General features: G+C 36.6%; 2 protein-coding genes across 7 annotated transcripts; one reads left to right on the forward strand and one right to left on the reverse strand.

Moving 5' to 3' along the window:
• Window positions 1-2,238: 2,238 nt before the first annotated feature.
• MYB80 (myb domain protein 103) lies at window positions 2,239-6,350 on the forward strand. Its single transcript, XM_088849290.1, has 3 exons — window positions 2,239-2,648; window positions 3,705-3,834; window positions 5,461-6,350. The coding sequence occupies exons 1-3, from the start codon at window positions 2,516-2,518 to the stop codon at window positions 6,155-6,157; spliced, it is 960 nt and encodes a 319-aa protein (XP_088705416.1). The 5' UTR covers window positions 2,239-2,515; the 3' UTR covers window positions 6,158-6,350.
• Window positions 6,255-24,814, reverse strand: PA200 (proteasome activating protein 200). Of its 6 annotated transcripts, none has more exons than XR_016042319.1 (37): window positions 24,642-24,789; window positions 23,958-24,150; window positions 22,500-22,602; window positions 22,280-22,392; window positions 21,810-21,932; window positions 21,574-21,675; window positions 21,313-21,478; window positions 20,457-20,573; window positions 20,221-20,288; window positions 20,027-20,128; window positions 19,544-19,763; window positions 19,049-19,291; window positions 18,836-18,963; window positions 18,550-18,667; window positions 18,212-18,430; window positions 17,982-18,131; window positions 17,776-17,852; window positions 17,328-17,533; window positions 16,852-17,068; window positions 16,632-16,715; window positions 16,406-16,519; window positions 16,136-16,306; window positions 15,756-15,924; window positions 15,619-15,662; window positions 15,374-15,416; window positions 15,142-15,287; window positions 14,832-14,926; window positions 12,755-13,647; window positions 11,622-11,903; window positions 11,429-11,524; window positions 10,779-10,957; window positions 9,832-9,913; window positions 8,398-8,522; window positions 8,216-8,308; window positions 7,065-7,218; window positions 6,830-6,930; window positions 6,255-6,499 (listed from the first exon to the last, which is right to left on the reverse strand). XR_016042319.1 is itself a non-coding variant. In XM_088849288.1 (36 exons), the coding sequence occupies exons 2-36, from the start codon at window positions 24,116-24,118 to the stop codon at window positions 6,889-6,891; spliced, it is 5,445 nt and encodes a 1,814-aa protein (XP_088705414.1). In that variant the 5' UTR covers window positions 24,119-24,150; window positions 24,642-24,789; the 3' UTR covers window positions 6,709-6,888. The 6 variants fall into 6 exon arrangements, 3 of the variants coding, with proteins under 3 accessions (XP_088705414.1, XP_088705413.1, XP_088705415.1); XR_016042320.1 differs by lacking the exon at window positions 24,642-24,789 and adding an exon at window positions 24,459-24,532; XR_016042318.1 differs by having other exon boundaries at window positions 23,958-24,814.
• Between the last annotated feature and the right edge of the window lie 2,850 nt (window positions 24,815-27,664).

The raw sequence follows: 27,664 nt of genomic DNA on the forward strand, positions 1-27,664 counted from the left end.
CAAAAAACCATCATAAAAGGTTGTTTTAATGTTAAAAGACCTCTAATTGATCATCTCGACATGGACATGCATGAATATGAAAAAAAATTAAAAATAAAAATTTTGGGTCCCCGAAATAGTGCATCTTGCAATAACATTATTTAGACCATCCATTTTTAAGATTTTCATATATTTATAGATCTACTTGATTTTAAACATTTTTGGAGTTTAAAATTTTATATTTAGATATGAAAATAGATTTTCAGATAATCCTAAGAATTGTTTACCAAAATTACATGTTATGATAAAATTTGGAGGTGCGCTTTAATTGGATTGTTTAACGTTACAACCTTATAGAAACCACACCCTATATATATATAGTTTGTATAGAGCCAAGGCTCGAAACAATCAAATTAGAACTCACCTTCAAACAATGTCGAGAAATGTGGTTTCAATACTAGAAATCTTTGTGATACTCTTAAAATATAATTTCATATTTAATTATAAATTTAAAGCTTTAAAAATAGTATAGATCGAACATATCTATGAAAATCTTGAAAATTGACTGTCCAAAACTGTGTTACAAGATGTACTATTTCCAAAATGTTAAATCTATTTTTTTTCTCATGTCTATGCATCTTGATGTCGAGATGATCAATTTGTGGATATTTGGGCATCAAAACAACCTCTTCTAATGAAACTTTTAAGGTGGGCTTGATTGTTTAGAGCCTCTCCTTTATATAAACTTTTTCCATATATATACAAGACTATTTACCTTCGTAACAAAGGATATCACAAATATCCCTTGCCATTCGATTTTAAATTAAACAATTTGAGGTGTGTCACAAAATTTGAGAATTTTTTTAAAAAACTTTAAACCTAGACAATGACACACTCACAACTAGGGATGGGAATGGGTTAGTCGGTCGACTTTAAAAAACTAGGACTTGGGCCACAAAATATGGCATGAGGGCCAGGTCTGGGCCAAACCAAGACAGGCCTAGCCTGGTTCAGACCGGCCCAAACCATATTTTTTCATCTTGTTAGCATTGTTTTCTTTTAGTTTTACTCAGGCCAGCACAACCCTAATAGGGCCAAGGCCGGCCCTCAAGGGAATAGGGCCAGGTCTTAGGTTAGAGCTAGCCTGATCCATTAGAAGCCTACTTACAATCATCCGATTTGAAATCCAATAGGCTAGAGTGATTGTGACATCCTTATACCAAAAGCAAATGGTCTTTTTGTAAAAAATATCTTTATATATATATATATATATGTGTGTGTGTGTGTGCTCGTATATATATGTTCGGGTTAGATCCGGATCGGTTCAACCTGAACTCGGATCTAAGATTTTAGACCCTAACCTGACCCATTGGGTCTGAAAGTTGAAACCAAAACTCAGATCCAAACCCGTATAGGATCGATCCAACCCGATTGCCACCCCTAAGCCTAGACCCAGCCCTATGACCTCGGGCTCACTTGGGCATCCCAAATTCATGAATGATATGTCTCTTGACTTGAGGAGTGAGATCTGACACTACTCCACGCCTAGTGAGAGAAAAATCAGATTTTTTTTGTATTATTTGATTTTGAGAGAAAAATGAGATTTTTTTTTTATTATTTGATTTTGAGGAGTTAGTGGGGAAAAGGCCCTACCGGAATTAAACTTAAGACGATGCATTGCAAATCATCAAATTAACCAATTAAGCTAACTACGAAATACACAAAAGCGTGTGACCAATCACAACTGTTTTTGAAAAAACCCTCACATAAGCTAACTTCCAGTGTGAGCAGCACATAAAACGCACCCCGTCATCGTTTACACATTGAAAGGGTAAAGTCAGAGGAGAGAGAGAGGGAGTTGTGTAGAGAGAGAAAACAAAGTTTTGGAGAGACAAATGTCAAGAGAGAGAGAGAGGAGGAGAGAGAAAACTAAGCAGTAGAGAGAGACATTAAAGGGAGAATTGTGCTAAAAAAAAGAAGAAAGAATAAAAATTTAGAGATAGATGAGGTTCAGAGAGGTAATACGAGTGACGAAGTTTTAGAGAGGGACATGGGTTGAGAGAGAGACTAAACTAGAGAAAAAAGAGGACAGAGAAAGTAGAGTTTTAGAGAGAGAGAGAGTTAATGAGACAAGGAATTGTCATGAAAGAAAAAAATTTAGAGAGAGATGGGCTTGAGAGAGGAGAGAAAAAACCTTCTTTAAATAGAGAGAGAAAAAGAGGAGATAGAAAGTAGAGTTTTAGAGAGAGAGAGAGAGAGAGGTGTGGGGTTGACCAGGCGTAGTGAGGGTGAGCTACCTGCCCCTCTGCTCACGCACAAGACGGCGTTGAATAATTTATTGAAATCATGCGACTTTGGTGGTCTTCACCCACGTGAACGGACCTCTTTATTAACCCCACTCCACTACCACCTATTTCCATTATCGATTTAAAAACCCAAAAGAAAATCAAAACACAAAAAGAAAGAGAGACGACACCAATCCCCTTTAATTTTTCACTTGGTTTTATTAGTTTTCTCTCTCTCTCTCTCTCTAGAAATGGGTAGAGTTCCATGTTGTGAGAAAGAGAGCGTGAAAAGGGGGCAGTGGACTCCCGAAGAAGACGCAAAGCTTCTCTCCTACATTGCCCAACATGGCACCCGTAACTGGCGTCTCATCCCAAAAAATGCTGGTGCACTTTCTCTCTCTACTTTTCCTCCCTCTCTCTCTCTCTCTCTTTTTCCTCCCTCTCTCTCTCTCTACTTTCCTTCCCTCTCTCTCATGCGGCCATCCTTTCTCTCTCTCTCTCATTGGCGTCCCATCCCATGTAATGTCCGTCACACTTTCTCTCTCTAGTTTCCCTCCCTCCCCCATGCTGGTACTCTCTCTCTCTAGATATGATTAATGAACGTCAACAGACTTTTAACTATTTTCAAAACAACCTCATAATGTTTACCTGATTTACAATATCCCCCCCCCCCCCCCCCCTCCCCACCCCCGGTACTTTTGGAAATTTTGAGACTTTTTTTGTGCAGGTGATTTTTTGTGCATCTCGGGTCACTTTAAATCTTTGTAGAAAAAAGGTAATCTGATTAGCAATTCTCAGGGATTATTGATCTTGTGTTTCAAAGTGGAAAAAATTAAACTTTAGTAGAAAGTCACAATCATTCTTGGTCTAAGCTGCTGAGACTGTAACTCTAAACGCATTCAAAATTAATAAATAAATTATCGAATTACAAAACACATCGCTAACTACCCATTAGCGTGGATGTGACCTTGTACTGTAGAGGTAAAGGTAAATGGTCTTAGTATACAATCCCTTAAATTGTTAATGAACTTTTGGATGATTTTTGTTGTCGCAAATCTTTTGAAAAAGAAAAATAGGCCATTCTTTATTTTCTAAGATAATTTTATATCTCTAGCATGACTACTTTATGAAATGTATAGGGCTCTCCACCGGGAGTACAATGTACATAGGAATGGAACTTGAAATGTATAGGGCTCTATGATTTTTTTTTTTTTTTTTTTTTTTTTTTTTTTTGACAAGATTACATAGGAATGGAACTTGAGTAATGCTATGAAAATCCAGCTGCTATCGCCTTGATCCAAGCACGATTCCTTACTTTTCCAATATTTTTTATTCTGGTTTTCTTGACTTGGAATCTTTTTTTAAAACAAGAGATGTAATATAAACATTCAACTTCTGAACATCGCACATTAAATGACAGTATTGTGTTATGGTATGAAGGTTTGCAAAGATGTGGAAAGAGTTGCAGGCTACGCTGGACTAATTATCTGCGCCCTGACCTCAAGCATGGCGAGTTCACAGAGGTCGAGGAGCAAACCATTGTTAAACTCCACTCAGTTGTTGGGAACAGGTAAAAACCTCCTCTTTCGACTCATAGTCATTCAAGCTTTTTTGTAATTATCTGGATCTACTCTGTAAATTTTGTTCTGCCATTTTATTCTATCAAAGGTCATACTCTCAATCAGATCATTCTATCATCATCATCATAAAAACCTCCTCTTTCGTGCTTCTATAAATCTACTGTTTAAAAAGTCACTGGTTCAACCAAGGACATAGGCCGGGTTCCGAGCCGAGAGATTCTAGGCCAAAAATCCCAGGAATCAACCACGTCTCCCATTATTACATAAGTTTTGAATTTTTCTTACAAAATTTTTATAGTTCGACTCGGACTTGAATGAGTTAGAGGGGCTCGGGGTCAGGACCCTGGTGTGTATGAATTCATTATATTTTCTTTACATTAATGAAGAGATACAGAAAGACGGGGGTTTGGCCAATTTGGGTTAGTGGTTAGGCTTGAGGACATGATCAATAGCGGCTTAGTCCCAAATAATTTGAGAAATTTATAAATAAAATAAAAGTGTATAAGGAGATTATTTATTTTGCATACAAGGAAGTTATAATCACTCCCATTCATCAGATTTTAAATCGGGTGATTGTGAGTGTCATTGGTTCAAAACTTCAAAAAAAAAAAATTGAACTTTGTTGCACACTCCAAGCCATCCAATTTGACACCTAATTACGGTAGCAATTGTAACCCCCTTGTAACAAAGACAAATGGTCTCATAATATACAATCTCATAAATAAAATCTTATTTAATTTATTTAAAAAGTCATTCATATTTTATAATCCTATTTCTTTAGAACATAAAACTTCTATCTTTTGTCTATACGTTAAATTAAGCTCAAATTTGATATGTATATATTTTCTCACCATTGTAAAGCTATAAAAAGTATTTTACAATGAATAAAATTCCCAAACAAGCCCCGAATAGTAGAGGGGCAGTTAGACAATTTTATTTATTTTGAATTATTTTTTAAATATTTTTTATAGGTGTATAATAGTAAAAAATATGAACAAACAAAATTTGAGCTCAAAATAAAATTAAAATGCACTTTATTTTCTGAAAAAACAAAATGGGGGGAAAGGGGGGGGGGGAAGACTTGATTGTAAACATTACACACATGGGACTATTTTTAAATATCAAAACTAAAACAGGATTTCATACGTAAATCGCACTAAAAATTATAGAACATACCAAAAAATTGGCTCATCACATTCTTGCTTTGTGCATTTGTGATATTATCCCGTAATTGAACACTTCTATTTTGCAACCTACCAAAAGCACTTTAAGATGGAGCTTTATTTCGGAGTTGGCAAACTCTATTTGAACACTTCTAGTGGAACTTATGAGTAAAGGAGTGGTACGTTCGAGACCTTAAGGTTTCAATTTTTGTGAACTCGAAAAATAAAGCTGAAAAAGTTTAGCTAAAATCTAAATTAAATAAAATAAAGAAAAATGAATTCAACCTGAAAACATGAGTTCACACACATACACAAAGGAAAGAAAACAGAAAATAAGTAAATAAAAAGAAGAAGAAGCAAAAAACAATAAGAACAAAAACCTTAGATGATAAGTTTTGAGAGGAAATCAACATTTATAAACTAAAATTGAATAAACGGCTCTCAAAATGGCAGGTGGTCGCTCATTGCCGCACAACTACCCGGACGCACAGACAACGACGTGAAGAACCATTGGAACACAAAACTGAAGAAGAAGCTTTCAGGCATGGGTATCGACCCTGTAACTCACAAGCCTTTCTCTCACTTAATGGCCGAGATCGCTACCACTCTCGCCCCACCCCAAGTTGCACACTTAGCCGAGGCAGCTCTCGGTTGCTTCAAAGACGAGATGCTCCATCTCCTCACCAAAAAACGAATCACAGACTGGCAGAGCAACCCAAGGCCACACGAGCCTCAAGTACAAGAAGCAAGAGAGAGAGAAAACACCACAGTGGAGAAGATCAAGATGGGCTTGTCTAGAGCCATGCAAGCCCACCATGGGATTGCAACCGAGAGCCCGTGCTCGAAGAATTGGACTCAAAGCGGGCTTGTCAGGGGTGAGAGTTTTGTGGGGTTGTGTGGTGATTTCGATCAAGCAGGAGTTGGAGGGTTCCAATATGGAGATGGAGGAGAGGGATCAGAGCCATGGAGTCAGAGTGTTTGCAGTGGGAGTACTTGCACTGGAGGAGAGAGAGATAGACAAATGGTTGAGAAAGGGGCCGATGATGAAGGAGAGGAAGCACAAGGCGCGGCAGGGAAAGAGGTCGGGGTCTTCAATTCAGAGTGTGTGTTGTGGGATCTAGCGGACGATCTCATGAACCCGATGGTCTGATGAAGGGCCATGATTTTGAGAGAAAGAGATTCATCCCGCCCATAAAATGAGAGGAAGCGCCCCAACACCGATGAACACACACACACAGAATAAATCATTTCTACAAAAACTTACAGCATTTAATATTTTGCACTGGATAAGGCACTGTGTATATGATAACTCATTTCTACAATAAATTGCAACATTTATATTATGTGTGGACCATGGAGTCTTCCTTTGTGTTTGGCTTATTTAGTGCCAAGTCAGGATTCATGCCCAAGAACCTGATATGAGAAAGCGTCACCTGAAGGACCAGTCATACCCCACATTCCATTCTCTTGGTATTGTAATATTCCAGATGGACTGCAAAGGTTAGAACCATGCAAATAATAGTTAGACCAAAAGATAAAGTACGTAGTAGAGAGAGAGACTTTATTCCACTCCACGATGAGAGAGAGAGACAGAGAGACTTTATTTCATCTTGGTTAAGATGAGATACAGAAAGAGAGAGAGAGAGAGAGAGACTTCATTTAACACCAAGATGAGATGAGAGAGAGGGGGGGGGAGGAGACTTTATTTTACTCCAAGATGAGTAAGCCTTCAACATTGAATAAATATACAATAATAAACTGGATACAATTCTCAGTAAATAATAAATTACTTTTACAAAAATTATTAAACAAATAAGCTCACATTCTATCATGTATTCAATGCCTTAAAAGTTATCATCGGGCCTTGGTGGAAGGCTATAACTACGCAAAGTATGAAGATGAAGAGGATGAATCAGTGAGGACCTGTAAAGCAGACCACAAAAAACATGTAAAGAAGAGACATGAAACATGCAATATACTGAAAAGAGACAACAAAGCCATATTCTAGAATGGATTGCTTGTGTGGAGAGAGAGAGAGAGAGAGAGAGAGAGAGAACCTCCAATTGGTCTTCTGTGAAGCAATCCTTTTGAATGCTCCAAGTATCGGCATGGGTTCTTCGGAACTCAGCAATGGTTTTTGTTACTGTGGATTTTACGGGTGACGGTTCACCGACAAAGCGAGCAAGCAAAGTGATCGTATCAGGAAGCCAGCTGCATCAACCAAATTCCAGGTGATAATTTAATAAATAATAAACCTCGACACAAACTGGGACGTCGTAGTAGTAGACCTTCTTGCAGCTTACAGCAAGATCATGACTTTAGATCCCGTTGTTTACAACAATCAAAAAATAATAATAATGATAGGCCCATAAGGACATAGTTAGAAGTAATGAGAAATGATATGAGGACTTATGGCCCCATTGAGGGACCAGGATTCGTGTAGCCGACCCCAAATAGTTGGAAAAATGCTCTGATGATGATGAAATAAAAATAATAGTAATCATAACAATAACAATAATAAACTGCACATCCATTAAAAAAAATAGTAACATAAGAAAACCAACATTCATGCAAATTTTCAAGAAGAGATTGTCAATATCAATCCTTCAAATAGATTTTTAACCATCATTGTTACTATAAACGAAAACATAGCTGCACTGAAAGCATTGTTATAAGAAGTTTCCAACCAAATTTCACCAATTCACCTATATTGTACCCAATTTTCTTTAAAAAGAATATTAACTTCATGATATCTCTATAAAGAAAGAAAACCAATGAAATGGAAATATTCATAACTAAAAATAAGAGCTTTTTGTTGCCAATCCCAACATTCCAAGTTTTCGACATTTAAATTTTCCTCCCATTTTCTATTTTTTTGGTAGTTATCAGCTAGTATTAAAAAGTAAGGACTTGGGTCAGGACACTTGAGGATTCCAGCCCGGTCCCAAGCCCAAGTCAAGTCTGACAGACTCGGCCAAGTGTTTGGTTCCAAACTCAGCAGCCTGCTGAATCCGGTTAACCCAGTCAAGTCCAAGTCGAACTCGCTGAGTTTTCATTCACCGGTTTCATCAATACAATAAATTATTGAACCACATCCGTAGAAAACCACTAAGTCATAAAAGATTCCTCATCTTTTAATTATGAACAGGTCACATTTCACTGCACATTTTTTTTGAACTTTGATTTGCAAGAGTAATGCCAAAATTACCTGGGTATTTCGTAAGGAACTGATAGCACTGATGCTGCCAAAGCCAAAACTTTACCATGAGTAGAAGCTAGGGACCCACTAGAGTTGGAGTTTCTGCAGAGTTCAGGATTGAGTCAATAAAACACACAAAGATAGACCAAGTAGAGAAGGATATAATACTAGATTGAAACATCAAAATTGACCTTGAATTTCGTTTCTTGAAAAGGGAGAGTGCATCGGCATATGCTTTATCACGGAAATCCTTGGCTAAATCATGGTCACCGCCTTTCATCAAGACTGCGAGAACTGTTGTTGCATGTTCTCTCACCTACAAATTTAAACACAGAAATATAAACAAAAAATATGAGAAAGCAATTCCATACATAAGCAAGAACTAGACTTTTGAGGACATGTATAAAACTTGTCCCACCAAAATGACCATTAGCTTAAAAACCACAAAACAAAAGCAAACGGATATGGTTGTCAAAGCTGCCCATTGTGATAAGGCGACATCATTTCTTTTCTTGGCTAGGGCTCTTGTTAATCGAGGGATGACGAATAACGCATGTTCTCCTTGCATAATGAATTACTATGAAGTTACAACCTAAAATGTATTACTGAATCATAATCATCATCATCATCCAAGCTTTATCCTAATTATTTGGGGTCAGCTACATGAATCTTATTCCTCCATTCTTCTCTATCAAGGTCATACACTCAGTAAGACCAAAAGTCACCATATCTTTTCTTACTACTTGCAACCATGTCCTTTTGGGCCTTCCCCTTACCTTTTTAGAACCTTCCACTTGAACCAAACAGCACCTCCTAACCAGTGTTGTATTAGATATATGCCACACATGGCCAGCCCATCTAAATCTAATTTCCCTCATCCTATCGCCTATTGAAGCCACACCCAAGTTCTCTCGTATGTATTACTATATCATAAAACAAAATAAAATAGTGCTATTGTCGTGCGGCACTTTGTGAAAATTTCCCTCCCTCTCTCCACACACACATGCACGCATGCATCCACACACACATGCACGCATGCATCCACACACACATGCACGCATGCATCCACACACACATGCACGCATGCATGCACACACACATGTGCACGCACACACAACACACACGCACACACACACATGCACATGCACACACACACGTGGGCACACATACACACCGATGCACATACACATGCTCCACGCACATACGTGCGCACACACACCAATTGGTGGGTCAAACCAACGGTTCCCTACTTTATCTGCGGTTTCTGCAACCTATAAACATCCATAGAAAGTGGGAACGGCAAGCAAGGTTTCGGGATGAGGAACCGAAGGTTACGACGTACTTCAGTAGGGCGAACCATATTAATTAGTACTTTCCTCTAGAACTTTTCATGCTGAGTGGCATGCTTCAACGCTACCCACCCATTCCTCCAGATGTTGAAAACCTTGTAATTCACAAACTCCATTGAAATAAAGAACTGAAAAATTCCTCATGAAAAAGTGAAGCAAAAGGAAATTATTACCATATTTGAAATTATCACCATACTCACGTATAACTCAAAAATACCAAAAGGTTTTCTATGGCAAAACACACATCTCTACAATAGCAAACCAAATACCACTCACCTCAACCTGGTTGTCAGTTAAAAGTTCTTCAATTTTCTTCCAAATTTGTAGTTTTTCCACATTTGGAAGAATGAAAGCATGCCTGTCACGAGAAATCATGAATTAGATCAAATCAACTGCACAAGAATTGCATCTAAAATTTTATACAAAAAATAATGCAGGACATAGCATCAGCACATGTTACAAAATTCCTCGAGACAAAGTTGGAACCAAAAATAACATACAAGGCAATCTTCACATTCTTCTTTCTTTTTGGACCAAAGAGAAAATCAATCACATACAAATAATGCCTTCTTACATGGAAAACCCAAAAGAAGAAATAAATAGACAAAACTCCCCAGGCTATATGACCTTCAAAGCAGACAAAAGTTAGATATAGCAGAAAAGGTGGTTATAGAACCACAAGCCTCGTGTGAAAGCTTTTGTCGAATACTATGAGTAATGGATCACTAAAAACAAAGTTGATGACTCTATCATTATTGGTACTCCTCAAGAGTAACACTTGCTCGACTTGAATGAAAATCATTGTGACAAGGTACAAAACATGTAAAACATTAAGAAAATGTTTTAGCCCATATTCAATATGGATTTAGAAAATTCAGGTATATATCATCGAATTTTATGGAAAGCCAAATATGGGATGAAACTTAGATTGCACATGCACAAGATCCACATTTCAAACATGGTCCTATGCAGTGAAGATTAATGAAGAGAATTTCTTGGAACCAATTTTAGATGATACATGGATTACATGTTGGGGCAAAGTACAATGTTTCCCTAGTACAAACGAGAAATGACAAAGTAATACAATCTATTTACAAGACAATGATGAGATATAAACAAATTTGAAAAAGTCTTATCTCCTCCAGCTGACATGGTAATTATACAGCATCATACACACAATACAAACACCTCAATTAACTAATAGCCCAAATTTTGTGAAATACCTGTACATGAAAGATTGCAGATAGGAGAGAGTTGCAAATCTTATACGCCAATTAAGATCATTAGCTGAACAAATAAGCAGTGCAACAGCCTTCTGCAGATGAGGTTGCGGAAATATACTCCATTTTAATAACTCAAAGCATGCCTTCGCGAGATTTGATAGATCCTTGTGTATAGTATCCTGTCAATATGAAAACAGCTATAACAACCCAGTGCAAGTTTATATAGAGATTCCCAACTTTCTGAAAAAGACAATATTGCGAGACATTTATCAGAACATCTCAGATGTATGATACATAAAAGAAGATTACAAACTTCAACACATGGAAGAAAATCCAAATAAGGAGACCACACAAATATCAGTATATATTTTCTAGAGATGTTTGGACAGATTTGAAATTTATGAAAGCATTATCTACAGGTACAAGTTTAAGCTAATATCATGCCAAGAAGATTCTCAAGAAGATCAATCAACTTTTGTCCTTTTAATTACACAAACTGCATCAAAAAAATTCAAGAACACAAAAGCAGTATCAAAAAATTTTCAGAGAAGATAAAATGAGTTTGAAGAAAATAAGGCAAAAACAACACACTTATATATCATCAGAATAAAAACTAGGACTTCATTTCATCCAGATCTGTAGATCCATACCTGCAAGGATAGTACAGGGGAAAGAAGACCAGTAATTACATCAAGTAAAACTGAAGATCTTCCGGACTTCAAAGATGAGACAGTGAAATAGAAAACCTGTCAACATTAGCACAAACAAATAGATCAATAAATAGAAAGGAGAAAAAAAGAGGGGTGTTTAGATAAACAAGAATAAGATGCCAATATAGCCTACCGTTTCCATCCATTTCACATCTTCTAGTAGCTCCTCATTTTGGGAGCCATTTTCACTCGTAGATGCCACAGTATATTCTGTAACACCAGACTGATTGGCATTTTGAATATTGATAGCCACTTTGGCAGCTTGTGTAATGAAATTCTCCTTCCACTTGACCATTCCATATGGGAAATCCATGGAATCTTCTATCATTTCAGATGGATGGTTTGGCTCAAAGGAGGTAAAGAGTTGCATATTAGAGCATACAATTGAAAGGGTAACACCAATAGCTTCCCTCACCTGCATCATGAAGATCAAATAACATAAAACCAAAGCAATATTCAAGGAGGTACAATTTCATTATTTCACATTATTTTTTCACTTTTAGAAGCAATGGTCCTTATTCCTTTAAACTGAAAAAATTGTTTATGAAAGTATATGATGAATTAAAAAAGATTTAACTGAGAGAGAGAGAGAGCACAGGGTACAAGTAAAACAGGGACCTGTATTACTTGACCCATGGATGAACACAAAGCTATACACAAGGTATTTTGCTTCCCGAAGCATGTGATTGATGAAGAAAAATAACAATAGATCCACCATGTCTCTAAAAGTATGAAAAAATCCCAAAGTAGACGAACAAAAATTCTCAACCATCTTATCACATATGGAGCATTCCCTTAACAAGGGAAGGAAGAAAGAGCCACTCATGGTTATACAGTTTTTTTTTCCAATTCGCCAAAATAAATTCTGGTATAGAAACATGGGGCAACATAGTATGCATTGCCTTGCTGCATACATGCAAAGATATAGACTCAAAATTATTCAATCACAACACTAGGACATTTGCTCCAGGAACATTACCAGCAAGCACGATCGTTTCCCACTTCATTACAAGAACATGGAAGCCAATAGTATCACTTACTCCATGCTTACCAGCACTCAGTTATTAACCCTATATGTAACAGTCTGCTTTCTAAATCTAAATTTCATAGAACAAGAGCCTGCCATTTTTAGCATGGAACTTATACCGAGTTCGACAAAAAAAGCATGCAAAAGAGAGCATATGGTATGGCCACAATAACAACAATAGGACCGCGAAAATAACAATTAGCAGATATACGCAAAACAAAACCTAAACATAGACTTACTTGAGCAGATGAATGACTCATGCAACCCAGAAACTCTTGCAGTAAGCATTCATGAAATTTGACTTCCCCAGCAGGCATCTTTGGTGCAAAGACTTCAAGCAGAGCAGCACCAAGAAGAGCATACCTCTTCAAAACTACAGTAGTTGCTACAGTCAATGGTAAAGGCTCCACCAAACACTCGAAAATTTTTTGTCTCAAAAGAGGAACTCTCTTTCCTTGGCTCCCTTTTCCTGTAACTGCATAACGTACACAAGCTGCCCACTCAGGCATAGAATCGACGCTAGGCTGAAGAATAATCTTTCTTAGTAAATTCGATATCCAAGAGTCCCAGGCTTGGGTAAGACCAAGGACATCTGAGTGTAAAACTCCAGCCAAAGCTTCAGAAGCAACACATTGCTTTGTCCTTTCCTTAGCACTTGATAAGTCCTCCAGTGCATCATGAATGGCCTCTACAACTGTTATTCCACATTCTTGGACTAAGCGTTTAAAGATCCTCGCAAAGCTTGAATAAAAGGCATTTCCACCCAAAAATGAAATCCAACTTGGTGTGCGTGGCCATGAAGCGGCAAATTCAAAATAAAATCGTGTGATTGAGGAATCTGCAGCACCTTGGTATGTTCTATGGTTTCCTCGGGAAGATGCATTTTCATTATCTGCTATAATATGGTCATGAGAGAGGCAGTTCATTGCATCATTAAAAAACCCATCCTCTGTAAAGACAGGGATCAGAGCTCCTTCGATAGGAGTTCTAAGGGTTCCCTCTGAAAGGACTGAGGATTCATGTTCCAGGTCTGAGAGCTTGTATGAGGATCCTCTCAGTAAAATGTTTAGAGCTGAAATTGCGAGCATCCTTGATGGAGGAAGTGGACTCTTTAGGTTCTTCAGAAAGTGTCCTGCCACATATTCAAGAAGAAATAAACATGAAAAAGCTTTCTTACATCGAAGAGGAATCATAAATCTGCATAAAAGACATTTGACTGAAGATGGCCAGCACAAGGCAAATGCAAGTATCAAAAAGAAAACCAAAAAACCAAGTAGTTCTCCACATATTGGTAAATAAGAAAAAGGTAAGAAACAAAACCAACACATTGGGTTGTCAAAATTGCTAATATATTTCAAAAGTTGACACCATCACGGTATCAAATAGCAATATGGCCATGGAAACAAGGTTTCACATACAGCTACATGTCCAACATCCCTGTGAGATCATTAATACTACTAAGCTCAATCATTATGCAGCCATAGAACATGCAATGTTCTAAGGTTATACAAGTGAAATTTTAATGTTCACCGAATGCCTGAAACTATCTCACTCTGTTGTTCTTAATATGTATTCATGTGTGTAATGAAAGTGTGAGCATGTGTCCATCAAATTTGTGGAGGGAGGTTTTTTATAACTAGTAAGGAAAAGAGTGTTGACCATGAGCTCAGTAATAGCACAGAGAACGAACATAGGATAGATGGAAATGAAACCTGGGAAGCACTTCTCCGTCTCTCATGAGGCTCTTGGTAATACTTGGCACTTTGGTAATGGAGCAGCAAAGTTTGTTTGTTACACCGTGACCATTTCACATAGGAGAGGCAAGGGACAGAAAGATCCAAGCAGGTTCATAATCATTTGATCATGTACAGAGAGAATGGCAGTGACAAGAAAAAGAGACACCTTTAACTCTTCCTTTGCATGTAGTAGGCCACACAAAAGAGGTGATAAATTTATTTGGCTGAGTATATTTCTTTACCTAGACTATAGCCATACATAGAAGTGCATCAAAGTAAGAAAACAGGACTAGAAAATGAGTAACAAAGGAAAGTGCAAATGTTATCAAATGGACTTGTTAAATATTTTTCACTCCCCATCTAAGGGAAAGGCCACACGAAGGACTGGACAGAAAGCAGAACTGAAATGAAGGCAATGAAAAGACTCTTGATTAACATATCAATGTTACTAGTACACTCAAAGGTTATGCTGAATGCATGATAAATGAAAAATTATAATCTCTCGAAAAGTCAATGAGTTCATGCATATTATTTTAATCATAATTACAACAAATAACAACCAGAAAATGTTTGCACCAACCTGCAGTTTCTGCCATGATTTTCGACGATATATCAGAGCCACTTCTAAGAGTCATGGTTAATAATAGCAGCACTCTGTTAGCCATCAAATTGTACCTGAACAGAAAATATGTAACATTTCTCTGAATAGTTTTCTTTAGAAGGGGACAGCATGTGCAAATATAGAGGAAGAAATAGACTCTGAAGCAATTACAGATTTACAGGCAGACAAATTATTGCCCATAAATGCTTGTAAGACACAAAAAGTAACTTAGGGATCACTTTTTCATTTTTCTGTATGAGTAAAGCAGAAGTTGTTGAAAACAAATTACCGCCAATGCATGCTGTCAGTATTCAAGCTCATAGAAGAGATTTGAGCAACCAATTGTGCAAAGCCTGATCCATCTGATGGCTCTTCAAGTGTCCTCAATATGTTCTTTGATACACCAGCAAATTGGATGTTGTATTTGATAAAAAGCTGTAAACTTGAGACATAACTAACACATTTCGGATATAATAAGGATAATAATTTTAAGAAAAGAATTCCATCATATCAGGAGTTACCTCATTAATAGCCTTCTGGGCTTTCAAAGATTCGTGATGGGAGCTAAAGAAGAAAAGTGAAAAGATCAAGGTCAAGGATAATGACTTCACAGCAAGAAGCAATATATCTGAAAGAATAGCAAAAGTGGAAGGCGTTCTAGACTTCTAAAATTCAATGTTCCCATAAAAGCCCAAACAAGGTGAGCTAGACTTTACATAGCAAAATATAGACTTTCCCTATTTGCATCAGCTTTTTCAATGGTTACCTGGCTAGAATCCCCAGGAGAAATGAAGAGAAAGCCTTTGAATCCTGGATCACATGTAAATATATTAAAAATGAAAATTTACGGTGATTTTACTCAATATTCTTCTAGAAACAATCACATTAATGTAAATAGTATACCAAGGTTGTGTGCCTGAGAATTGTTCTCGTTCCAAGAATGGAACATGAACCTAACACGACATGTTCTGCTTTGTTTGGATCGCATAAACCATCTGTGAGTGTGGGAATGCATTTTGAAATCAAAGTTGGGAAACGTCTAAGTATCTTCAGAAGAGACTTCCCCGCAAGCCTGACATGCAAATTCAAGAATAATAACCATCCACGAAAGTGATCAGTGTGACAACTGGTGAAGGATGAAGCAGTAGACTAAATGTAAGAATTAAAGTCCAATTTAACAGCCCTAGAATTTATTTATCAAAACAATATCTAAGAAAGTGTGCAAGAATCAATTTCCAATAACTTCCAGTTTTCAAGACATTAACAGAGAGTTAGAGACTCACGAACGAACTGCCTCGTAGTTATGCAAAGAGAGACTCAGAAGATCCTCCATCAGAAGAACTACATGGTCCGAAGGAGAAATGTTCCCATTAACACGGAAACAATGATATGATGATTGTGATGATCGCCACGTGTTATGCATATAAGACTTATCAACAACTGCCCACCTAGGTCTGGATCCAAATAAAATATTAAGAATGTAAATTATCATAAGGGGCTAACATTTCTCCTTTGAGGAAATAACAGAACCATTGGTATCAGAGGTTATTCACCTTCGTTTTCCTGGTGCATTAGAAAAAACAATGAAATTCGATGGGGGCTCCGTTATTGCAGATGAGTCTAGTTTCCAAGCCTGCCGGTGATTTGACCACTCATCATATTCTAAACTACCTGAATCACGCATTAATGCCAATAAGTGATAGGTATCATGAGACAAATGGTGCCATATATAGGCATATCAAGAAGAAAAATAATCCCATCATTACTCTACTGATGCACCTACCAAAATTTGCTAAGGCATCCATTATATGAATTAGTAGCATCAGAAGTATGCTGTCATCAGATCTTTCTTCCACAAGATATCTGTTCAATATTTGAGTATTGTTAACAAGCAAAATAAATAAATAAAAAACCAAGATTGAAGCATAGTAAATCAAACAGCGAAGAAGTGCATCTCTGTATGTGTTAATTTTCCAAAGGAAGAAGTGCTATAAATTACTTGCAGGCTAGATGTATGACATCTGCAGCTCTTCCTCTCAATTCAGAACTACCAACCGTGGCACCAGTCGCTCCCGCAATAAAGAACTGCCCATAACCAACATCTCCTGAGCTTCCATTCTTAGAGGAAGGATGGAAATCAGGCAAGCATGACAAGACCCCTTGCAATGAAGACTCTATGCGCAATAGAATCACTTTCAGGCGCTCCTTGCAGTAACCTGGAAATGCATAATTCTAAAATGATCAGAATCCCAAAGCTCTATAAAAGAAAACATCACCAGATCTTAGGCCATTATAATAAGATTTATATTTCAAACTAGAAATCTAGGCCAGAATACTTCTTGTTTATATCAGGAAAGGAACCATGATAAAAGGCAGGTACTCTGCTGAGCTTCCCATTCTAAATTTCTTATCATATAGAAGTCAGCAATTGATCCTAAAAACAGTTCATCATAGTGGCAGGTTAAATGAGCTCACCTAAGTCTGTGTATTCCTTTTTCTGGCAAATTGCTAAGAGATCATCTAAAGCAGATCGAAAATGCAGATCTAAGAGTTCATTTGCAGTTTTCACTTCATCAGCAGTAGGAACATGCCACTTAGGGCCAGGTAGATCTTCAATTTGACTACTTTTGGTGCTCAACCATTCCTCTAGCATGCCAACTGATGAATGACTCGAGAAGAACCTAAACGGCCAAAAGAAGTTCATTGTATGCCAGTAAGAATTGTATTCATAGAATAGAAACTAAGAAACATGAGACTTTTGTGTTTTCTCTATGAATGTTAAGTAGGGGATTGAACCCATAACCAAGGATGTGAGAGCATGAGCTCCAAACCCCTAGGCCATAGGGTTTCACAACAAATACATTGAAACCTTGAAAACTGAAAGAAAAATGTAATATCTAAAAGAGGGATGTAGATTGCATACTTGTACTGATCCAATGGGTAATAAAGAGCTAGGCTACCTAGCAAGGAACGGAGAAGGTGATCACCAGCTCTGTTAACCTGTATCCCAGAAAAAGAAATGTATTCTAGACAAGATTGCATGGATTAAGAGATGCTCCCTCAAGAGGACTAGTTTTTATGCAGACAACAAAGCCATTGCTATAATACAGAGAATAGATTAATAAAAACCTTCCAAGATGGTGCATTGAATGCAGATAAAATGGCCTCTTTGAGTTGATCAGTGTAGCGAAGTAATACAGGACCCCCATCACTGATGGCAACAGATAATATCTTCAAGTGATAATCAATAGATGTTTCCAGAGCTGGAGAAAGCGTTGTCTGGAAAAAAAATATATATATCTTAGGAAGTAGGCCAGTAACATAATGAAAACTGCGATGAAAGCTTCCAGTTTAGAAACCTTTTTGGAAAATGATGGATCCATAGCTCCACTTCCACCAAAACCAGACACTGGGGTTCCTCTCAGAGAGGAGATAACAGACAACAAAATCGGTTCAATAAGATGAACCACAGCCTCTTCTGGGTTGGAGTGAACAGTTGCACAACAAAGAAGCCCAATCTCTGCAACTGCCCCAGGAAGAATATTGGTTTTGACAAAATTAGATATTTTCTTTAATGCCTGCACAAAAATCAATCAACATATATTGAGCACAAACTGGGGAAGAAGAAAAAAAGAAAAGAAAGTAACAGACCATAATCGTATTAAAATAATTCAATAAATCCATGCACAAATAGAACCTGCTGATATAAAAGTTTCGAGAGTCTCCCAAGTAGTATCTCAAGCAAACAGAAATAGTAAGGACCATCTTCAACAAGGAAAGTTCCCGAAGATGATGACGTATGGCTACCCTCATTGCTGCAATGCCCAATAATGAAAAGCAAATAAAAAGAGTGGAGCAACTGAAAAAATTGCCAATGAAGAGGCAGTTCTAAAGAGAATGAGTAAAGAAAACAGATCAATACTGATGTGCCAAACAATCCTGAACAGGCAACAGTATAGATGCTTTCTAACAATGTAACTTACGAAGCACTGCTTGGTTCCAGGTGCCGAAGTAAAGAAAACAGGCGACACAAGAACTCGTCAAGCCATTCACTAAAGCCAATATTTGGCAGAAAAGAAGCCCCACATTCATTATCAGCAATTTTAGCTAACTGCAAAAATTACGGAAAAGTAAGATGAAAGTGAATCAGATCAACCAGATGATGAGCATCATGCACATGAATCATTCATGCTTACACTTGAAAATATGGAACCGATCAATTGCATGGTGGCCAGTGTTTTAGGCGGATCATTTGCATCCATGCCAAGCAATGCATTGGATAAAGCTGCAGCCAAGACTTCATTATAAATATCAGAAGAAGTATCATCCCTGGATACATCAGCTGGAGATGGCATAGAAGAACCAGAAGCCATGAGCAGTGCACGACCAGCAAAGGCCACAGTTGTGACAGCACTTTTCAGTTGGTGTGTTGCTGTCATCTGAATAGGATTGAAGTTTAGTGACACTTAACCCAATCCATGTCACTGTTAAGTTTCCAATCACATTTCACAATAGGAAATCCAAAGATAGGAACAAGTAATCTTGAAATAAGATTAAAAAAAAAAATCATTATGCAAGAAGCCAGAGATATATAAAGAACAAGCAAAAGACAGGTAAACAACAGATCATTATAAACAGGTTGCCCTCATGCTAAGTAAGACCAACTGAAGATGCAGAAGGTAAACACTTACGGTCTCTAAAGCAAGGTGGAACCTAGAAGCAATTAATGGTAGAACCAGAGTAGGTTCCACATATGATAAAATGGAAGACGCAGCTGCGGCAGTTTCAGCAAGAGATTCATTTTTACTGTACTGGCCCCGATCAATAAACTGCAGTACCACTTTAACAAATGCAGTTCGTTCTGACCTTCCAAGAAAATGATCAGCAAGGCTGATTCCATCTTGCTCATTTCTGTGAAAAGAAGGCCGATAAGTACATAGGAAAGCATCTAGCAAAATATGCAAATGATGGATACTCAAAATCTAAAAAATCACTTCCTATAAAATATATTTGAACCTTAACCGAACACCAGAATATAGCGAAACATGCAAATGATGGATATTCAAAATCTAAAAAATAACTTCCTATAAATATATTTGAAACTTAACCGAACACCAGAATATACCACAGATTGTATCAATTTGACATTATTGACAAAGGTATTGTTATCTTACTGTTGCTCATGTAGAAGACGTTTTTGGAATATGGCAACCAAATACCACAAGAAACGTTCCAATGTCGATGTCCAGCGACCCCCATTGGAAGGGTGGTAGTATCTAACAAAAACAAACACAAAGATTTATGCTATGCTAAAGAGAAGCAATATTCATATTACAGAACAGATAACAAGTTTAAAAAGAAAGCCAACGGTTCTAAGAGATCAGCCAATTTCTCAAAGTATTCTTGCGCTTGGCCACCAGGCTTCAAAAGATAGACCTGCACGAAAATCCTTATTATAGAGTATAATAACGGATATCTCAAATACAAATTCAAAAGGAAAAAATAGCAAAAACCAAGTAAATTTCCCTAAGACCCATGCTAAAACCAAAAAACCATAATTTTTATGCTATACAATGCCTAAACTTAGAGAAATATATAGCTTACAATTGACTTGGCAATAGCATTAGCAGGAGTAACCACTCTGCCAGAAAACAAGAACCTCATATTTCTCGGAACATCTATCGGAAAAGGAAAGTAACCACTTCCATTTGCAACAGGAACCTGTTTCACCAGAAGTAGCTTTTCAAATCAACCAAATTTCCAGAAAGTTTAAAACCACTTCCACCAAACCATGGACAGATAGATAACCGCAGTCTCTTACTTCGTAAATTAAATAGGATATACCAACTAAACACCAACACAATTCAGTAACCAACATTCTCATGATAATGCTGGAACCACATAAGAGTATTAGTGATATTCACATTCACATACACCATAGTTAAAGACAAATTTGAAAAATAAATGACCATGAGAAACAATGAACAGTCATTATGAAACAATTGAGGGCATTATTTTCATGATGACATCACCAAAGAATAGGGCCCCGGCATTGTTGAAATGTGTGCACCAGAATAGGATATATGTCTGTCAATTAGAACATACAGTTTATAGGTATGCCAAGGAAACCTCAGTACAGCAGGGCATCATACCCAGATAAATGGCAGCTTAGAAAATACTTCAAGATTTTGTAGTACTTAGGAACCATCGATATGCAATAAACGTGAAAAGTTTGGGCCTAAAGAAAAAACACGACAAGCACACAATGGGACAGGAAGGACAGCTTCATGGAGAAGCATGCTCACAATCAATCAAGAAAAAATCAGACCAGCCTATTTATTACCAATCATAGGGAAAAAAAAAAGAAGCCGCTTAGAAAGAGTGCCATTATTTCTTTCAGATGCATTTCAGTAAATGTGCAAGATCCAGATATTCGATAACTAAAGGGAACATGCCATACCTCAAACAAATTCAGGTAATGTGTAAAAAGCACTGGTAGAAAAGGCTCCCAATTAATTGTTGGACAATTCTTTATACACCGGGCAATCACATTAGCCCACTGGATATCCCAAAACTGGCAATTTGGTATTGAAGCCCATAAATCCAAGCAATCTTCTATCCATTGCCTGGCATGCTCAAGCACATATAAACATATTTGGTCATCAAATAATTTACAAGAACAAATATTTGTTCCAAACTGTAACGAGCAATGAATCCTTACAGTGAAAAGTGATCCTGGTTTTCCAAGTTTGTTGGCAGAAACAGACGGATGAAACCAGCCCCTTCAAAGGATGAGTTATGCCATGGATTTTCCATGAATGCTCTGCACAAAATAGATATAGTAACGCATGGCCCCACAGCTCTATGGACAATCATAGGGCAAAAGAGAAGTCAACCTTGAAAAAATAAATGCCTTAATGTAAATTTGAGAGTAAATATGAATAAATAGAAGCACACCTAAATTCAGACCATATCTCAGCTGCAGAACCTGATGGGAAAAATTTGCGACAAGAACGTATAAGACTAGTCAACGTCTCAAAATGACGTTGTCTTAATCTCCATCCCTCTGGACCGGTGTTTCTATGAGATGAATGAACTCAATATCAAAATTTATAGTTTCAAGAAAAAAACGTCAAAGCAAAGACCTAGGCATCTAACTAATATGTTTTAAGTACCACTAATCTGGTCAAATCCAATATTTTTCATACTTTTTCCATGTTCATTTGCCCCCTCCTTTCCTTAATGAAAAAATTATGCTTGCTTCAGTTGATTTTCTAAAACTTCAAAAAATTTCTCTCCAACTTCCCATGCTTTCTAAAACATAATCTTACTTTGTTGAAAAATAATCCTATTAAAAAATGAAAAATATGCTCTAAAAAGTGCTTGATGGGGTTCATGTAGCATGGGAATTGAATTCCACGTGATACCTTGTAAAATGAATGTGCATCAACATTTCATAGAAGGGTCGCCACTGAACTTGTAAGGAAAGATTCTTCCCATGCTTCTTCAACAACCTCACCAAGATATTTCCCCATCGAACCTAATCGACATAGGGAATTCTGTTTTAAAAGAGGCTCACCTTGACAGCTTAACAAAATAAAAGTCAAACTGTTGCATAAACAACACAAAAAGAATTAAGTTTCTTACCTGGACATATAGTTTATCTTGAGATGCAAGAAACAACTCTAACCCAAGTTCTAGAAGTTCCTTTACATCATCTAATGAAATTTCACTTTTTGCCTTTATAAACCTGGAGAAAGAAGATCATCCACATTAACTCAAAATAACATGAACTAATAGAGCAGACAAGTTTGTCAATGCATGATATAGAAGAAATTTTTGCATGATAAAGAAATGCAATTAGTGGTTTTCTGCCTTCAAATATTTTGAGCATGGATCAAATATGATTGACCTTGTCTGCCTCAAATTAATTGATGGATTTTTCTCATGGAGAAATTAGAAGGAAAGAACAAGCAAATAAACATTTGTTACAAAAAGCCTAAACAGAGTCAAATACAACCTCAGCTAAGAGAAATGTCACAACCTTGAGCTAAAATGAAAAGAGTAATGGATTTGAACTTTGAAGAAATGAAATCTAACCAAATGCATAAACAGTCACAAGTCATAAGAACATAAGAACACAAAGAATGGCATAAGATTAAGCCAGGAAACAACAAAACTAGAAATTTATAGCAGCCCCCAATATAGCATGAAAAAGGAAAATGACCGGAAAATGAAATGTCCAACCAAACATCATCAAGAACTTTAAAAATACAAATTTTTTTATAGATTAAGCATGTTTTCTATGACATGAACATTTCGAATGCATTGTTAAACCCATAAATACAAACAACACGCCTCACTTCCCTGGTCCCCCCCCTGCCCCCCAAAAAAAGACAAAGAAAAAACAACCAAAAATGAAAAAGACCAAAGTATGATCTCAATGAAGTCTCTTACAGTACTTTAACATCACTCTTGCCATCAAATGTTGGCAGCTGACCACAGGAGATGAAATAAAAGTGTTGTAGGAAACTTCTAATTCATTTATCAGAGCCCAAAACTAAAAAGGGTGATAAGTAACCAAAATCTACCATTGCCTAGGGAGACCAGACACTCAAAACCCGAATGATTAAAACTCCTCTGGTCCTATTCCTATTTATTCCAACATGCGAGATTGTACCATACAAAAGTAAACTAAGACGAGAAAGACAAAACAATTCACTGAGATTCAGTTTTGTCTCACCAAACCAAATAATCAAAAGTCCTAGAATCCAAATTCTTACACAGATAAAGCTCGTATTTACTGAAGTGTCTATTGCAATTTCAGCTTCATCAAGCAAAAGTTTTCGTAAAAATGATATTTTTGGATAAAAACTCAAAGAGTTTTGCAGCCAGAATGGCCAATTAAAAACCCTAGAAGATAAAATTTTCAGAGACCAGAACAAGTCCCAAATAAAGCTACCAGTTCTAGCTCAATGCACAAAAACTAAGCAGCTATAAACTACAATTTAACCTGGTAAAACTCAATTAAGCACCAAGATCCCTAACAATTCAAAACTCCCATGAATGAAACAGCTCAAAATTCAAAAATTCAAATGCACTCACACGTCAATAATCGAAACAAATTTGAGAGTGGCATAAGGAGATTCTGGATCATCACGCCGCCATGAATCCTTCACAGAGCTCACAACACTCGAAAACGACTCCTTCTCTCTGCTGCAAAGCTCTGCAACAGGTGGTGGAAGCCATGCATTATACAGATGCATCCTCGCTTCTCCTCCGTCTTCCTCTCCTGCTTCTGAATTCAACTCTCAATCAAAACTCCTTAAATTGGTATTTTGTATGTGCACGTGTTTGTTTGCACGCGAGCTAGAGAGAGATCAAAATGCTTTAGAGAGAGAAAGAGAGAGAGAGAGAGAGTAATCAAGACACCTTAACATGGTTGAAACTTGAAAAGATTGCTTAAATGGGAGAGCCTATAGAGAGAAACAAAAGCCTCATTTTTAGAGAGAGAAAGAGACTGTATATATTTTTTCTAGAGAGAGAAAGAGACTAGATATAAGCCTTGAAATTGCTGAAGCATTAGAGCTTAGAAGAGAGCAAAACCTTAAATTTCTGAAACATGAGAGAGGTTTTAGAGAGAGAGTGATTAAAGGCCTCAAAAAAAATTAGAGAGAGAGAGGATAGGTATATTTTTTCTAGAGAGTGTGATTAAAGGCCTTAAAAAAAATTTAGAGAGAGAGGATAGGTATGATTTTTTCTAGAGAGAGAAAGAGGCTAGGTAGAAACCTTGGAATTGCTGAAGAGTTAGAGCTTAGAGAGAGAGAGAGAGCAAAGCCTTAAAATTGCTGAAACATGAGAGAGATTTTAGAGAGAGAGATTAAAGGCCTTAAAATTGTTAAAAGAAGAGGATGAGAGGAATGGGTGTTTGTGTAGTGTGTATTTATAAGGCGTGGTTTTCTGTTTTCTCCCTCTTCTCATTTCTTATGAAACACGATTACCGGTGTTCACCGGTAGCCAACTGAGCTCCCAGTAAACACGATTACCCGGAATTTTTCGATCCGAATCGAGTTACCGGTAACAATGGAGATTCAAGAGTCGGTTGAGAGGGATGCGATAGGAGGGTGGACGGCTGAGATATGTCGAAGACATGACTTAGGGACCCCTCGATAACGTGACCGTGGGGTCATGGGCTTGGAATTAAGTGCAATTACCGAAAAAGTCCACCCAAGGACTAACTTTAGGTACATCAATCTAGTAGAAGATGCATGAAGATGCGATTTAAAGAATTAAAACTTTCAAATTTTAAAATTAAAATATTTTGTAACAAGTTATTTAGGTCATCTATTTTTTAAAATTTTAAGTGTTTATAGATATATTTGATAGGTACTATTTTTGAAATTTTAAATTTTATCATTAGTATTGAACAAACGTTTTCAAGTCATCATAAGATTTCCAATACTGGAACTGCATCCTCTGTTAAAATTTAGAGGTGCATATTACTTGTATGGTATAAGATGGCACCTTACTTGTATTAACGGTTGAGGTTTGTATAAGGTGCTCACTTTATATTATACAAGTAAGGTCTACCGATAAATCTTGTTGGAAGATGTAGTTCTAGTGTCATAAATATATTCCGCCCTATTAAAATTTTTGTAATTAAAAAATAATGCAGATCGAGTAGATATATATAAATGCTTAAAAATCTTGAAAATAGACAATCTAGAAAACTTGTTATAATATACATTCATTTTAGGACTTGGATTTCTTTTTTTTTAATATACATGCATCTCGAGGTTGAGAAAATCAAACAGAAAGTTTTCCAACTTCAAAACACTCTTTTCTAATGGATTTTTTTATACACCTTATGCCTATATAGTACAAGGTTACAATTTTATATAAACTTTTCTCATTATCAATGGGGTGTCGTATATAGAATCTTATATTAGTTGGATGATATAGATTTCATATGCTCTTTAAGACAATGTTGCAATCTAGTACATCTTTTAAGACTATTAAGTCTATATTGTCTAATTAAAATACAAAGTTCATAATAATTTTCTGTCGCCTTCTAAATTATTTGATTTATCTTTTGCGAAAGTATAGGATGAGACCATTTACCATTGAAACAAAGTGGTCACATTAATCTTGACAACTGGATGTGAAATTGGGTGGTCGCAATTATTCCATTGACAAAACTCAAACTTCAAAAAAAAAATTTCTCGAACTTTACAACACATCCAAGCTATCAAATTTCACATTGAATGTTTGTAAGTAATTGTGACCACCTTATATAAAAAATAAATGGTCTCATTATATACAAGCCCCTTATCTTATTATCTTTTTATATTAGCACTCACTATGACTTTTTTAGGTGCCATCTACACTATTTATGGTAAATGGTGCGGATATCAAGATATGCACTCCAACAACCTCAACCCTGACCCACCAAAACGGATCTTATTTTTGTTTTGACAATTCTTATTTGCAACGTAATTTTGGTGAGCCATTTGCATTATTTGTGTTACTACAAGCGATATTTATGCTAAATGATAAAGGTGCTTGCATTAAAAACTACTATAAGACTTCTTTTGCCAGATATTTTAGCTTTTTGGGTACGAAATGTCTACAAAGGTATCAACTTTGTATTATAAAAGTAAGGTGGATCACAAAAGTCTACCTCTTTTACAATAGAAACGGTGTAATTGATCATTAAGCTCGATATGTATAGAATTGGAAAACAAGGATTTTCAAATCTCAAAAATAATGTATCTTATGTCATATTACATGTACCGTCCATTTTTTAAATTTTTCAAGTATTTTTTGATCTACTTGATCTTGCACTATTTTTAGAGATTTAAGTTTCATGTTAGAAAGTGAAAATAAATCTATAGACTATGATTGACACTTTCGACACCAAAACTACATCTTTGGGCACGAATTGAAAGTGCACCTTACTCCCATTATTGTTTAAGATTTAAGCCTTATATAAACCTCATCCTTCCCGGAAATTTACCATCCAATGCCCGTTTCATTTTCGATGACAACGGTGAAGATTAATTGCACACAGGTTAATGTCAATGGGAGTTGCTTTAATCTCTACCATCCATTTACAGGAAATTGCCCATGCGGTGTACCCTGTATTGTATGCTAGGGGTGTACGGTGTACTGTCATAGTCTCTCCTAATTCTTAAATGCCCACAAGGGTGTGTTTGTTAGGCCGAAGGTTCAGTTTTGAGGATAAACCCCAAACTCTTTGGCTCCATTAGCTTGGGGAGGGTGGGTGATGGAAGGGATGATATCCAGTTTTTTTTCCCCACTTTTTCGAGATGGTGGTTTCAAAAGACCTCTTGCTCCTGTAGGAACATAATGTTCATTTACTCCTCTCGAATAAAGCTTAATATAGTGTATCTAAATAACGACCAAATTATAATAATAATAAAAAAAGGAAAAAAGAATCAAATCAAATCAAATGAACTCTGTAAACTTGAATTATAATAATAATAATAATGTCTTCTTCTTTTTTTTGGGTAATTCCGTAGATAAGACATATCTCTACCATTTTTTTTCATATAAAATTAGAGAATTAACTTTTTTTAAAGTATCAATAGGTGGTATCGGCACGATTGAAAACCACAATATGGTAACTAGGTATAGGGGTCCTACCACCACGACCCATTCACATATTAAATTTGAATTTGGATGGTTCAACGTTCCATCGGTCAAATCCAAGTATTAAAGAACTTAAAATCTTTTAAAGTTAAACATATAATAATCCTTAACCTTGTCAAAAAAGTAAAAAAATAAAAACT

Source organism: Amborella trichopoda, chromosome 10 (genome assembly GCF_054954075.1).
Source record: "Amborella trichopoda isolate Santa Cruz 75 chromosome 10, AtrichopodaSantaCruz75HAP2 v2.0, whole genome shotgun sequence".
Lineage (NCBI taxonomy): Eukaryota > Viridiplantae > Streptophyta > Magnoliopsida > Amborellales > Amborellaceae > Amborella > Amborella trichopoda.

Coding starts and splice junctions, on each gene's coding strand:
- MYB80 (XM_088849290.1), top strand. CDS start 2,516: ATGGGTAGAGTTCCATGTTGTGAGAAAGAGAGCGTGAAAAGGGGGCAG. Junction 2,649..3,704: donor TCTCATCCCAAAAAATGCTG/GTGCACTTTCTC, acceptor TATGGTATGAAG/GTTTGCAAAGATGTGGAAAG. Junction 3,835..5,460: donor CACTCAGTTGTTGGGAACAG/GTAAAAACCTCC, acceptor TCAAAATGGCAG/GTGGTCGCTCATTGCCGCAC.
- PA200 (XM_088849288.1), bottom strand. CDS start 24,118: ATGCATCTGTATAATGCATGGCTTCCACCACCTGTTGCAGAGCTTTGC. Junction 22,603..23,957: donor TTTGTTTCGATTATTGACGT/GTGAGTGCATTT, acceptor TTCTTTCTCCAG/GTTTATAAAGGCAAAAAGTG. Junction 17,853..17,981: donor TCAATGCACCATCTTGGAAG/GTTTTTATTAAT, acceptor TCTGGGATACAG/GTTAACAGAGCTGGTGATCA.